At 40.1% G+C, this 13088-nt stretch overlaps 1 protein-coding gene across 3 annotated transcripts in view; it reads left to right on the plus strand.

Moving 5' to 3' along the window:
- Window positions 1–13088, plus strand: part of pde4ba (phosphodiesterase 4B, cAMP-specific a) — a 197923-nt gene that overhangs the window by 101516 nt on the left and 83319 nt on the right. Inside the window, exon 1 of one of the 3 annotated variants that reach the window (XM_033621567.2) lies at window positions 4256–4969. The exons of the other annotated variants lie outside the window; for them this stretch is intronic. Within the exon in view, the coding sequence (XP_033477458.2) occupies window positions 4869–4969 (101 nt within the window). The 5' untranslated portion in view covers window positions 4256–4868. Of the gene's footprint in view, window positions 1–4255; window positions 4970–13088 lie in introns of those variants that run through there. 3 annotated transcript variants of the gene reach the window in all.

Below are 13088 nucleotides of genomic sequence, written 5' to 3' on the forward strand. Positions count from 1 at the left end.
GTAATCCCGATGCATGTATTTGCATCAGTTCAAGGGGCCTTTCATTGGAAAAAATAAATATCTTCATTTAAAGAGTCAAACTTGCTTTTGTTCATAGTATTGATGTCATGATCTTAGGTATATATATATGTATATATATATATATATATATATATATATATATATATATATATATATACACAGCGCCTTGCAAAAGTATTTACCCCCCTTTGCTTTTTAACTATTTTGTTAGATTCCAACCTGTAATTTTAATGTTTTTCATCTGAAAATTTCATGTGATGGATCTGCACAAAGTTATCTAAGTTGGTGAAGTGAAATGAGAAAAATATATATAAAAGAATAATTTAAAGAAATAAAAAAGTGAAAATTGGCATGTGCATATGTATTCACCCCCTTTGCTATGAAGCCCCTTAAAAAGCGCTGGTGCAATCTATTACCTTCACAAGTCACAGAATTAGTTAAATGAAGTCCACCTGTGTTCAATCTAAGTGTCACATGATGTGTCAGTATAAACACACCTTTTCTGAGAGGCCCCAATGGGCTGCAACTCCACTTAGCAAGAAGCATCACATCATGAAGACCAAGGAGCTCTCCAAACAAGTCAGGGACAAAGTTATAGAGAGATACAAGTCAGGACTGGGTTATAAAAAAATATCTACATCTTTGATGATCCCCCGGAGCACCATCAAATCCATAATCACCAAATGGAAACAACACGGGACCACAACAAACCTGCCAAGACAGGGCCGACCACCAAAACTCACAGACCGGGCAAAGAGGGCATTGATTAGAGAGGCAACAGAGAGACCAAAGGTAACCCTGAAGGAGCTGCAGAGTTCCACAGCAAACACTGGTGTGTCTGTCCATAGAACCACAATAAGCCGTACACTCCATAGAGCTGGGCTTTATGGAAGAGTGGCCAGAAAAAAGCCTTTACTTAGTATTAAAAACAAGAAAGCACATTTTGAGTTTGCCAAAAAGCATGTGGCCGACCCCCTAAATGTATGGCGGAAGGTGATCTGGTCAGATGAGATTAAAATTGAACTTTTTGGCCACAAAGGGAAATGCTTTGTCTGGCGGCAACCCAACACATCCCATCACCCCAAGAACACCGTCCCCACAGTGAAACATGGTGGTGGCAGCATCATGCTGTGGGGATGTTTTGCAGCAGCAGGGACTGGGAAACTGGTCCGCATAGAGGGAAAGATGGATGGTGCTAAATACAGGGACATTCTGGAGCAAAACCTGTTTCAGTCTGCCTGTGATTTGCGACTGGGACGGAGGTTCACCTTCCAGCAGGACAATGACCCGAAGCATACTGCTAAAGCTACGCTTGAATGGTTTAAGGAGAAGAAGTTAAATTTGTTAGAATGGCCTAGTCAAAGCCCGGACCTCAATCCAATTGAAAATCTCTGGTTTGACTTGAAGACTGCCGTTCACAAGCGGAAACCATCCAATTTGAGGGAGCTGGAGAAGTTTTGCCATGAAGAATGGGCAAAAATCCCAGTTGCAAGATGTGGCAAGCTCATAGAGACTTATGAAAAGAGACTTGCAGCTGTAATTGCTGCAAAAGGTGGCTCTACAAAGTACTGACTTCAGGGGGGTGAATAATTATGCACACTGAAGTTCTTTGTTTTTGGGCCTTTTTGTTGTTTGCTTCACAATAAAAAAAAAATTTCACATCTTCAAAGTTGTTGGCATGTTCTGTACATGAAATGATGCAAATGCTCAAACAATACATTTTAATTCCAGGTTGTGAGGTTTTAAAACGTGAAAAATTCCTAGGGGGGTGAATACTTTTGCAAGGCGCTGTATATATATATGTGTGTATATATATATATATATATATATATATATATATAAAATGTATATATATGTGTGTGTGTGTGTGTGTGTGTGTATATATATATATATATATATATATATATATATATATATATATACATACATACATACATACATACATACATATATAAAATGTATATGTGTGTGTGTTATCGGTCATCAGTTATCGGTATCGGCCTTTAGGAGCTGAAAGTTATCGGTTTAAAAGAAAAGTTATCGTGCATCCCTAATGATTTCCAGTAGCACTTTGTCTTTAGTCTTTTATAACCCATTACATTTACAGCCATGATAAATTGTAAGTCTTTTTTTTTTTTCTACAATCTGCACCAGTTCCCACTGGTGAAATAAAGATGATGGCCATAATAGCACGAGGAGGAGCTCTCTCTATGTCTTCCTCTTCAATGGTTAACCCTCGGGAGAAAATTAAGGAGGTATGTCACTGCCATTGTCGCGCAGGATACACAGAGCCCTGTGGCTACCGCATCTTCCGCCTCTCCCATTTCTGATCTCTGTGGGTATTGTGAAGCAGTGGGGCGAGCTGCAGTGTGGGAATGTAGTAGTGATTCAGTTCTGGCTTCTGTGACCCAGCTCCGCCCTTTAAGTGTTTTGTTAAGTGTATGTGCTATGTGTCATCACTCTGAATCATTTCCAAATAAATGACGGGGGAGCATGCTTGTGTTGTCATGATCCTGAGTGTAATACTTATCAGTTTAGTTGTCAGTCAGGAAGGCTTTTCTGTGTTGAGTTTCATGACTACTGTTTTAGGAGGTTATGAGAAATAGGAGAGAGTTACTCATGCAGCCAATGTTATCTTGTTTGTCCACTCATTTATATACAGATTGTAACTCTTCTTTTTGAGTAATAGAAGTGGAAACACAGTCAGAAATTTGTGTTAGTGTTTCTTTTCAGTCATCTCAAGGGAGCAAAGAAAATATTGTCCATTTCTGGGTATACAGCCAGAAAGACTGGGTGCATAAAAATGACAAATGATCAATGCTTAAAATGCTGATTTATTTAGAGAGGAAATCTTTCTTTGGTAGAGGTGCTAAACACTCACAGACATCTGAAATGTGACAATGAGCCCCAAATACACACTGCCTTTTTTGTAAGGGGAAATTATTGATTAATCTTTAACAATGTGTTGTATTTTATATAAAGCTTTTTAACATAACATCTTAACTTGAAAAATAGTAACTTTAATTGTCAGATAAATGTAGCATGTTGTCCTCTACAGACCCAAAGCAAATATTGTCAGTTAAATTTACTCAAATAGAAAATAATGCATTTGTTCGATTTCATGCATAAAATACACATCAATAAAATAAAAATAGAATAATAGTAAAATACAACAACATGCATGTAGCACCACAGCAGCTTGTTGAAATGCTGTCGACTAAAATGACATTCTTATATTTTCCAGAAGCTTTTCACTGTGTAAATTTTGCACAATCAAAACCTGGACAACATAGAGCAGTTGGTAATTCAACCAGATTGGACATCCTGCAGTAGCATCACAGTTTTTTAGTCAAGTATTGTGTCTGCTTCTATAAATCACAAATCTATCATCGCTGTTACCACAGTATATATGAGGTCTTGGATGTCACTGTACTGTACTCTACTGTACTGTACATTGTCATTAGGCACTGTGGCCCCCTGTGAGAGCACCAGATGCCACCTCTTCCCCTCAAAGACACACACACTGACAGTTAAGGTAGACCAGGTTGCCAGAGTGACACTTAGATAAACACTGTTTTGTTCAGTAAGTGGGTTTCTGAAGCAGCTATAAGGACATTACTTATATACATATTACTAAAACTATGTTGCCATTGCTTGTGTTTTTATACCCCAGTCTAAACAACTACATTATATGTGTTGTTAAACAATTTATATTTTTTTATATATTACCTATGCATGCTCAATAAGGGGACCTACAGTCAAGTGTTGCCATTTATACTACTGTGGTATGAACATGTATCAGCCAGCTTACAAGACAGTATACATTTATGTGAGGTGCTTATATATATTTTCAAATGGTGCAATAAAAAAGACCAAAATTAGAAAAGCAGTTTCATGGAAATTTAGCTCTCTTAAATCATCATGGTTTGTAAAATACAACACTTATACAAATACAGTGTGGGTGGTTTATGTTTTGAGTAGCAGTGTGTGTGTGTGTAGCCAGTGTGTTTCTGTATGTTTTTTAATACACACACCGTTAACTGAAGCTGACAAGGTTGTGAGTGATGGATGAATTATGACTCCACTCCAGTGATTCCACTCCAGAACTTGGATGTCCCTCCTTACTCTGCTGGGCCACTCTGAAGGGAACAGAGCTCCATACACACACATACGACACACACACACATACACACACACACACACACACCATGGGGAGGAAGTATAGCCTGTGACGAAGAGTCCGCCACAGAGAGTAGACAGTGTCAGAGTGTGAACGAGGGCTTAAAGAGCTCCGTGATGTGACGTATGGACTGCTGCTTTATGTTGCTGCTGTGTGTGTAACGTGAGATCGAGTGTGTGGACAAGGTGTTTGGATACCTGCTTGCTGTTTTCTGTTTGTGCTGAGGAGAGGAAGGCTGATGGATAACCTGCTGAGTAACTTTTTAAACGGCCATGTAAATGTATGACTGTGGAGCCAATAAGTGATGTATTGGTATGTGATGCTATTTGTATGAGGTGAACGTGTGTGTGATGGAGCTTGTTTTGTAGTAACTGATAGATACATTTGAAGCTTTTCATTTGAAGTTGTGTGATCTCAGTGAGTTTTGTAAGATTAAGCGTGTGAGAGGTGTGTGTATGTGCTACCGTGTACCACTGATGATGCTGACTTGTGAAATGTATGTGTGATAATGAGTGACTTTGACACCGTATGCTTGGTCCGTGTGTGAAATGCTCCACTTGTGTTGTTAACACTCTGGGTGTGTTCTAGTCGATCTCGTTTGTGGTTATGTTTGTGATGGTATGCGCTGCGTAATGTGTGCATGAGTGCATGAGTGTGTGTCGAGGCGATGTACCGGCGTTCACCCTGTGCCAGAGGAAGGGTTCATTTTGACTTCAGTGAGGAAGTCATCAGAAGACTCCACGCCGCCAACCATGGCCATACTCACAGGTTAGGATGCACAGATAACCACACACACACTTCATGTCGTCTATCACTTAATTCTGTCCTTGCAGTGTTTCATCTGGGGTCAGTTTTCAGCTTCTTACTCACCTCTGGCTCTAATAGCTGAACTTATTCTTCAGAAACCCTTCACTAAACCTCGTGGTGTTTCTCAGAATCTCTGAACTCCTCATGTTGCTTTGTGTGCATCCAGTATATATATAGTCTTACTTCCTATTTCCCATATGTCAAGCAATCCCCTCATGTGTTTTTCATCATTATAGTAATCCTCAGCTGGAATGTGGTTAAATGCTCTGTCACATGTTTGGTTGAGAAAATCCCATGTCAGTAGGCTTTATGGTTTTTGGGGAGCAACAGTTTTAGCAGAGTGATGTTCTGAATAGGTTTCATGCTGCCATGTTGCGGTGAGGAGAGTCAAGTAGTTTGCCATGCAAATACATCTGTTACTGTTCAGACGAATTTGTTTATCATTATAACGTTTTTAGCCACAGTGTGAACATAGTCTGGTCTGTGAGACGCAACCACACCACCCGAGGGAGATGCTTAAAAAAAAACAAAAAAAACAAAAAAAAAACATGACATTGAAGGGTCTCCGATCGCCTCAGCCTTTAGCAACTCTGGTAAATTTGGCTTTGTTGCCAAGCAGGAATTCTTGTCTGACTCTGTCTGCATAGTTGTTACTGTGTGTGCCTATCAGAGCCAACATATTTACCCTAAACAGTGGTTTTCAAGCTGGAGGTCAGAGGGTGCGAGATGATGTACAAACAAATGAAGAAGAAAACATTTCTGCTACACAAACTTAAGTTTATTCTTTTTGTGTTTCCTTATTTTTTCCAGTGAAATACTGAAAAGTTCTGTTTTAAATAAACCTTACCTACCCCAGAAGTATCGAAACATCACCAATCCAAAACTTATTGCGTCACCATGGGATAAATAAGACACTATGATTCAATTCAAGAATGTAACGTAATTGTTTTTGTGGTATTTCTGCACCACGGTGCTCCTTTAAAAATATTTTTGTTGTCCTTAAAGCAGTATAAAGGCACCATCATTGGTAGAAAGATGTCAAAGAATGACATAAATTGGGATTAGAGCAAAGATCAATTATCATGTAAAATGTGTAATATATTTTTCCTACATATATTATCCTGAATTCATGTTTGAGCCATAGTTTAAACCTTCAATAGAAAACTAAGTCCTGCCCTAATGATGTTTATGCTTCAGGATGAACATCAACCTCCATCTGTTTGTTTTTCTCCTCATGTGAGATACAAGCACTGTGGTGTATTATTTTTCTTATCTCACCTGCTTAGTCTGACAGTTTATTTTCATATTTGATCAGCTGTAATAAACACTGTGACGCAGCGTCCTCCCTTCCGAGGAGGACTGTGGAAGAGAGTAGCTACAGTACTATTTTACAAGTGCTGTTTTGGTGAATTTAAGTTCGATTGAAGTCTCAAAACCTTAGCTGAGGTTGAAACTACGCAGCCACTGATGCTGATGTTGAGTGCAGACCTTTTTGTGTGTTTGAGTCAAGGAAGAAATAAACCAGTGTGAGAAAGTAGGCTGGGTCACTCCCCAGGAGGACTGTGTGTGGATATTCTGGCTCAGCTGGAGACGCACTAGACTGTTAGATTGGACTGTCGCAAGGTTTAGGGGACGTCACTGCCATGAAAAAGAGACGCTGCCACAGTTTATTAAAATACCCAACAACATAACGTTAGTGTCACATGATCCATACTGGTACTTTTACCAACAGACATAATGCTGAATGCTTATTTGTTTTTATCTCTTTAGAGCAAATTAGCTCTAATTTGTAATCATGGAAGTGTGGAGACGTTGAGTTCTGGAGACATCCACCTCTTAGTTGGGTGTGTTCCACCTCTATGACTGAGGGTTTCCTGTGGAAAGTACTGGACTGTATTAAAGAAAGCAGAAGTACACAGATGGTGTACTGTACTGTGCCATGCTGCGTGTTTTAATCATAGACAGGTACAAAGGGCCCACGTGAGCACCGGGGGATAATTACTCTATGCTGGCTTCCTCTCTCTGTGGTATATTATGTGCCTTTGTTTGTACATAACCTAAAACAAGTTCATACACATGTAGCAACACTTTTATGGTATGTGAGGGTGTATTAATTAATCTGTATACTGTGTGTGTGCCAGGAGTGTTTCTCACACATCTAGCTAGGACAGAAGATGGGCTTAACCAAATATTTTGACAGTGACCCGGATTCCTATGGCATAATAACAAAGTTCACAGCCCCTGTAATCTGCACAGAGGGTTTTACTGGGTGCTGGGTCCCTTTTTTCACCACTTGTCAGGACAAAGTTACCGCAGATCATCTGGGACCAGCAATGGGAAGAGCAATTCTCTAGTGAGGACATTTTTTTTAATGCTTAAAACCCAACGTGTTTATTTGTGGAAACTGTTAGCGTGCAAATAAACAATTAGACATCACTGACAGCTATTCATGCTGAGCACACACTACACACGGAGCCTTTTAGGGCAAAGAGCAGCGTTAACCGTAACAAGACTCTAATTGGTCATAACTGAAACCATGTGGCTTTAACAAAGTTTCTGAGTCATACTTGTTGGAATAACCATAAACTGCCTCAAAATATTGTCCATATCTGTTTTAGGAAGTAAAAAAACCTGACCCTGAGGCTGCTTTTCACTTTCATCTTATATTTTGTTACATGTTTAATAGCTGTCAGCGTGTCAACCAGATTTCTTTTCACTTTAGTGACCCATTTTCCTTTCCAGAGCAGGACTTTTGAATAACAGTGTTTTGTGCTTGCTTGCCCATGGGTGGGGTGCAGCACTGTGTTGTAGAGGTTGTGGTTCAGCAGTATTTTATTTGCATGCTCTTTACTTACGGTGTAATATGTTGTTATGGAAATGGATACACAGAAAAATGTGGCGAGGACTCATCAAAATATGCCGTGGTTTATGAGGTCGAGGGCTTTAGATTTCTGATTGGCTAGTCAATGTTTAAATAAGATGGCGTGGCTGTGAGGTGGGTTTGATGGTGATAATGGTGATTATTGCACTTAAGATAATGACGAGGATGATAACAAGTGATAGTACGGATGGCTGGGAGGATTAGAGGGATCAGGAAGATGGAGACTTTAGGGCTGGTGATGATGATGATGATGACTGGGGGAAGAATGGTAAGGGTTAAGACAGTGGTTGTGCTTTCTATTATGGTGGAAGAAGTATTTTAATCCTTAACTTAAAGGTCTAGTGTGTAGGATTTAGTGGCATCTAATGAACTAACGAACTCCGTGGAAGAGGACCTGCTTTGTATGTAGATAAAAATGGCTCATTTTAAGGAGATGAAAACATGGTTCTCAGTTTCTGGTAATTAATTATACACTAATAAAATGTTATTTATGAATAGGCATGTGCCGGTTACCGGCGTCACGGTTTACCGCGGTAAAAGAATGTCACGGTGTCACTAACCGCCCATTTCTGTTCCGACGGTAAAGGCCGACGGTGTAACCTATGCTACGTTTTATTATGGGAACTTCAGGAACTCAAAACTCAGAAATAACTCAGTGCCAGTCGTACATTTTAACTGGCACACACTCTGAAATCATGCACGTGCAGCCGCTGCAGTCAGCACAATTATTGGGGGGGGCAGCCTGTCAGTCAGTCAGTACGTCAGTGATCAGTGTAAATCCACTCACGTGCAAACTGCAAACATGGCTGGAGGAGGCGAAGCTGAACTTTTCCCACCGGCGAAAAGGACTAAGTTGGTGGTGTGGGACCATTTAGGCTATCAGAAGAACCCCCAGAGCCAAGGCAAAGACCCGCTCCTCCCATGCTGGGCTCCAGTTCCCAGTTCACAGGCTGCTGCACCAAGGAAACTATGCGGAGCGTGTCAGTGCCGGTACCCCCGTCTACCTGGCGGCTGTGCTGGAGTATCTGACCGCTGAGATCCTGGAGTTAGCTGGAAACGCTGCCCGCGACAACAAGAACACCCGTATCATCCCCCGTCACCGGCAGCTGGCTGTCCGCAACGACGAGGAGCTCAACAAGCTGCTGGGCAGAGTCACCACCGTGAAGTTAAGAAACGGCTCTATTACTTTTAACGGGTCTATATTACACATTTAAACAACTGGTGTGATGATGCGTTGCACTGACAGGAGATGCCTGGACGTGCTGTCGTTCATTAACGGTCAAACGAATATTAGCCTACAGTTTTAAAGTGTAGAGTACGAAAATAGGACGACGCCTGTTTTATTATTATTGTTATTATTATTATTATTATTACCGTGGAAATACCGATTACCGTGGTATTTTTGCCCACGGTTATCATACTGTCAAAATCTCATACCGGCACATGCCTATTTATGAATATTATAAGCTATTACTTTTCTGTCAATGTATCCCCCTCTATGGTACACACTGAACCTTTAAGTAAAAGTACCAATACATTCATGTAAAAATACCTAATTACAAATACAAGCCCCACATTAAAACTCCTAGATCAAAGTGAAAGAAGTGCCAGTAGTGGATGAAGGACCTGAAACCCATTGTAGGGACTTTTTAAGGAAACAAAATGTCTAAACAAGCCACCGAGGTGTGAATGGGTGAACTTGTTCTGGGCGCATATTCTGGGCTAACAATAAACCAATGTCCAGTGCACTTTTGCTTTTCAGCACACTTCCACAGCACGGTCAAAAACTGGTTGCCTCCACATTCCACACACCTGATTCTCATCACCTGGAGCCTACCTATATGCGCTTCACATGAATGCTATACCCTGTGTTCAGTTTAATAACTGCATCTATTTTACATGTACTCATCTTTATCTAAAGATGAAACAAAGAATGTTACTGTGGCTCCAAAAGCCATACTTGAGTAAACATACAGAAGTCTTGCCAGAAAATGACTTTAGCCAAAATCACTGTGGATTTTAGAGTGCTTGTTTGCACTTGTCCTTATGTGATCAACCTATGATCTAACTTTTAAGCTAGGACCACTGACTCGCCAAACCTTCTGGTTTTATTTTTGTAGTAACAAGGTAACGAAAATGCATAGGATATAGAAATGCATAGATATTGGAGTAAAACTGGAGTAAAATAGTTTCAGTCTAAGTCAAAGTTGACAGAAACATGAAAACTCAAGTAAAGTAGAGATACTTCCCAAAAAATACTCAAATATTGTATTAATGTAAGTATTAATACTTCATTATATTACACCACTGAGAAGTACGACTGATGCATCCATGCATCTGGAGAGTTTTACTGTGGTAACCAGTTAAGATGGAGCTAATTTAGTATTGCACAATATAGTAAAGTATCTCATATAAAGCTAGGTGGTTTAGTGGTAAGAGAAAAGGACTGCTGAACAGATTTGTTGGATAACTTTTCCTCCCTTGGCCTAGAGCAATTATTCAAATGAAACCATCTGATGAGATTTAGAGGGGAAGTCACACTTTGGTGGAACAGCAAACAACTCACAGAAACATGACGAAGAGCTCCACATGCACACTAACTTATTGAAGGGATCACAAGCAAAAAAGGTTGTGTAACTCTTGACCAAAGCATTGTGTTTAATTTAATAAGATTATCATCTCATCACATATTTTCATGTAAAATCTTAATCTGGAAAGTGACCAATAACTTCAGCTGTCAAGGGGTTAAAAGTACAACATTCCCCTTTGAAATGATATAGATGAGTGGAAATATGAAGTAGCATAAAGTACAATAACTCAAGTAAACTGCGATTAAGTACAGCACATGAGTAAATGCACTTCGTTACTTTCCACCATCGCTTATATGCCAAGTCCATCTTCCTTAAATGTTTAGCTCTACTGAACAGGAAGTTATTGATGGATGAATGGAGTTGTAGTTCCAGCACAACCAGTTCAATGAGAGCCTGCGAGTGACTGCAAGTAGCCCAACTATACAGAGCAGCGAATGCACTGGAAAAGAGATGCCACACTGCAGTTAGCTAGCTCAGGAATATTTTTTAAGCAATTCAAAGCTACAGTGATTTTCTGCAACTTTCAGTAGTTTTCACTTGTATTTTCTTTGTCCTCCTCCCAGTTACAGTACATTTCAATTCCTCTTTCAAGCGTCCATCATACTGTCCTCTTCTACATGATCTCCCACTTCACACACACACACACACACACACACACACACACACACACTGAGCCACCCGCAGCCCCGTTCCATCATCATCATCACCACTGTCGTCATCTCACCTTTCGGACCAGTTCTGCTTTGTGTTTCCTGAAATCGTGTGACATGTGGTTTTGTATTTAGACTGTAAATGATTTCTAAACGAGAGCATCTGTTAGATGACATTGTACCCAAATGTGCGTGTGTAATGACTTGGCGCAAGTCCTGATTACGTTAGTGGCCTAATTTCTATTAATAAGTGCGTGTATGTGTCGAGCTGGATTTCTGGTTTTCCTCAGATTGGAAATGGCCACAGGACATATTTGATTCTCAGCATGGTTTTAGCTTCATGTAATGCCTGTTTCATAAATTACAGGTTAGCAATGTTGGTTCATGTTTCCATTAGTGTGGTGTGCAGGGCAGAGGAACAGTTTCCTCGTTTAAGAGTACAAGCTTCAACAAAATTGTCACAGTTGCTGCAGCTCAACAGTAAATCTTATCAATATGGGGAAGTGGGAAACAAACTGCATTATACTGTGACCCGGAGCCAACAAAGCTTTATATGGAATCAGCATTGTTTAAGTTGTATTTATAGCTGGGCGTTTAAAGGGTTACAGCATAGCTTCAGCATTGCCTCCTTAAAAATGTAACTACACATCAGAGCTACATGGTAACCACATGGGAGCCACAAGAACTGTGATTGGTCAGCTTGGGCTTCCTGTGTTTCCCCCTACAAGTTTCTGATGCCAGTAGAGATTGGCGATATTGAACGTTAAGGAAGTTGAAGAAAGACACAGTAATGTGCGGCTTTTCAGCAACACAAAGACATCTTCACTTCAAACCATCTACTCACTGTGACTGAATGACTGTAAACACAGTGACTGGAATATGGTGATTAAAGGAGGATACAACGTGAACATGTGCAATACATGTGGCTAGTGTTTTGGTGGTGCTATCAAGGCTCAACCTACATTGTGCTGTAGGTATCTATGGCAGGACTCCAGTTCACCTCATGTATTGAGCTTAAATCCACATTTAGGGCTCATATCCGTGGATATGTTCTGTAAAATCTGAAGTTAAAGCTACAGTTGGTAACTTTTATTTAAAAAATATTTTTTTTTATTTGCAAATGTCTCTATATTCACACAGCATAGAGTGAAACAGATAAACTATGAAAAAAAATCATATTTCTCTGCCTACTCTATTGCCTTTGTAAGATTTCCAATGGCCTTTCTGCTTGTGAACGAAAACAACCAATCAGAGCTGAAGAGTCTGAGGAGTGTCAGTTGCTTCGTGAACTGCAGCCAAACTGTCAAACTAGGCAGCACTGTAAAAAATATGAATCTGTTACTGCATTGCCTATTTCTCACCTTAAATGTTATCAGAAACATATTTTAGTGTACTGTTTAGCTGTAAAATGAGAACATTTGGGTTCCTGCCACTATGTTGGATACAGTTAAACATTGTACCACACACTGTCCACCGCTGGACCACCTTTATCATTTTACAGCTAAACCAACACATTCTCAACCTCGTCACGTTGTGGTCACAGACTTTCCACTTCCACATGTGATGTGCAAGGTACCCTGGGTGTGTTGGTTGTTGATAATTCTGGTACACTGTGTCAAGTTCTCTTCTTTTAAGATACACTGCCGTTTTCATAGGAAATTTATTATTTACATAGAGTCTCTTTCAAATAAATGCATTACATCTGTACAGCTGCGCAGATTGACGTTTTTTTCCTTCAACAACAAACAAAGGCAACAAAACACGTAGTTAGGTTTAGGCAACAAAAACTCATGGTTAGGTTTAGGCAAAAAAAACATGGTGGGGTTTAGGCAACAAAAGAAATTGGTTAGTTTTAGGAAAAAAGAACAGGGTTTGGCTTTAGAATCTTACGGGACGCGTACACCGCTCTCTCGGGTGAAAGCTGATGTTTGTTGGACCCATCCACCACCTCTTCTGCC

Source organism: Epinephelus lanceolatus, chromosome 6, assembly GCF_041903045.1.
Source record: "Epinephelus lanceolatus isolate andai-2023 chromosome 6, ASM4190304v1, whole genome shotgun sequence".
In the NCBI taxonomy this organism is placed as follows: Eukaryota; Metazoa; Chordata; class Actinopteri; order Perciformes; family Serranidae; genus Epinephelus; species Epinephelus lanceolatus.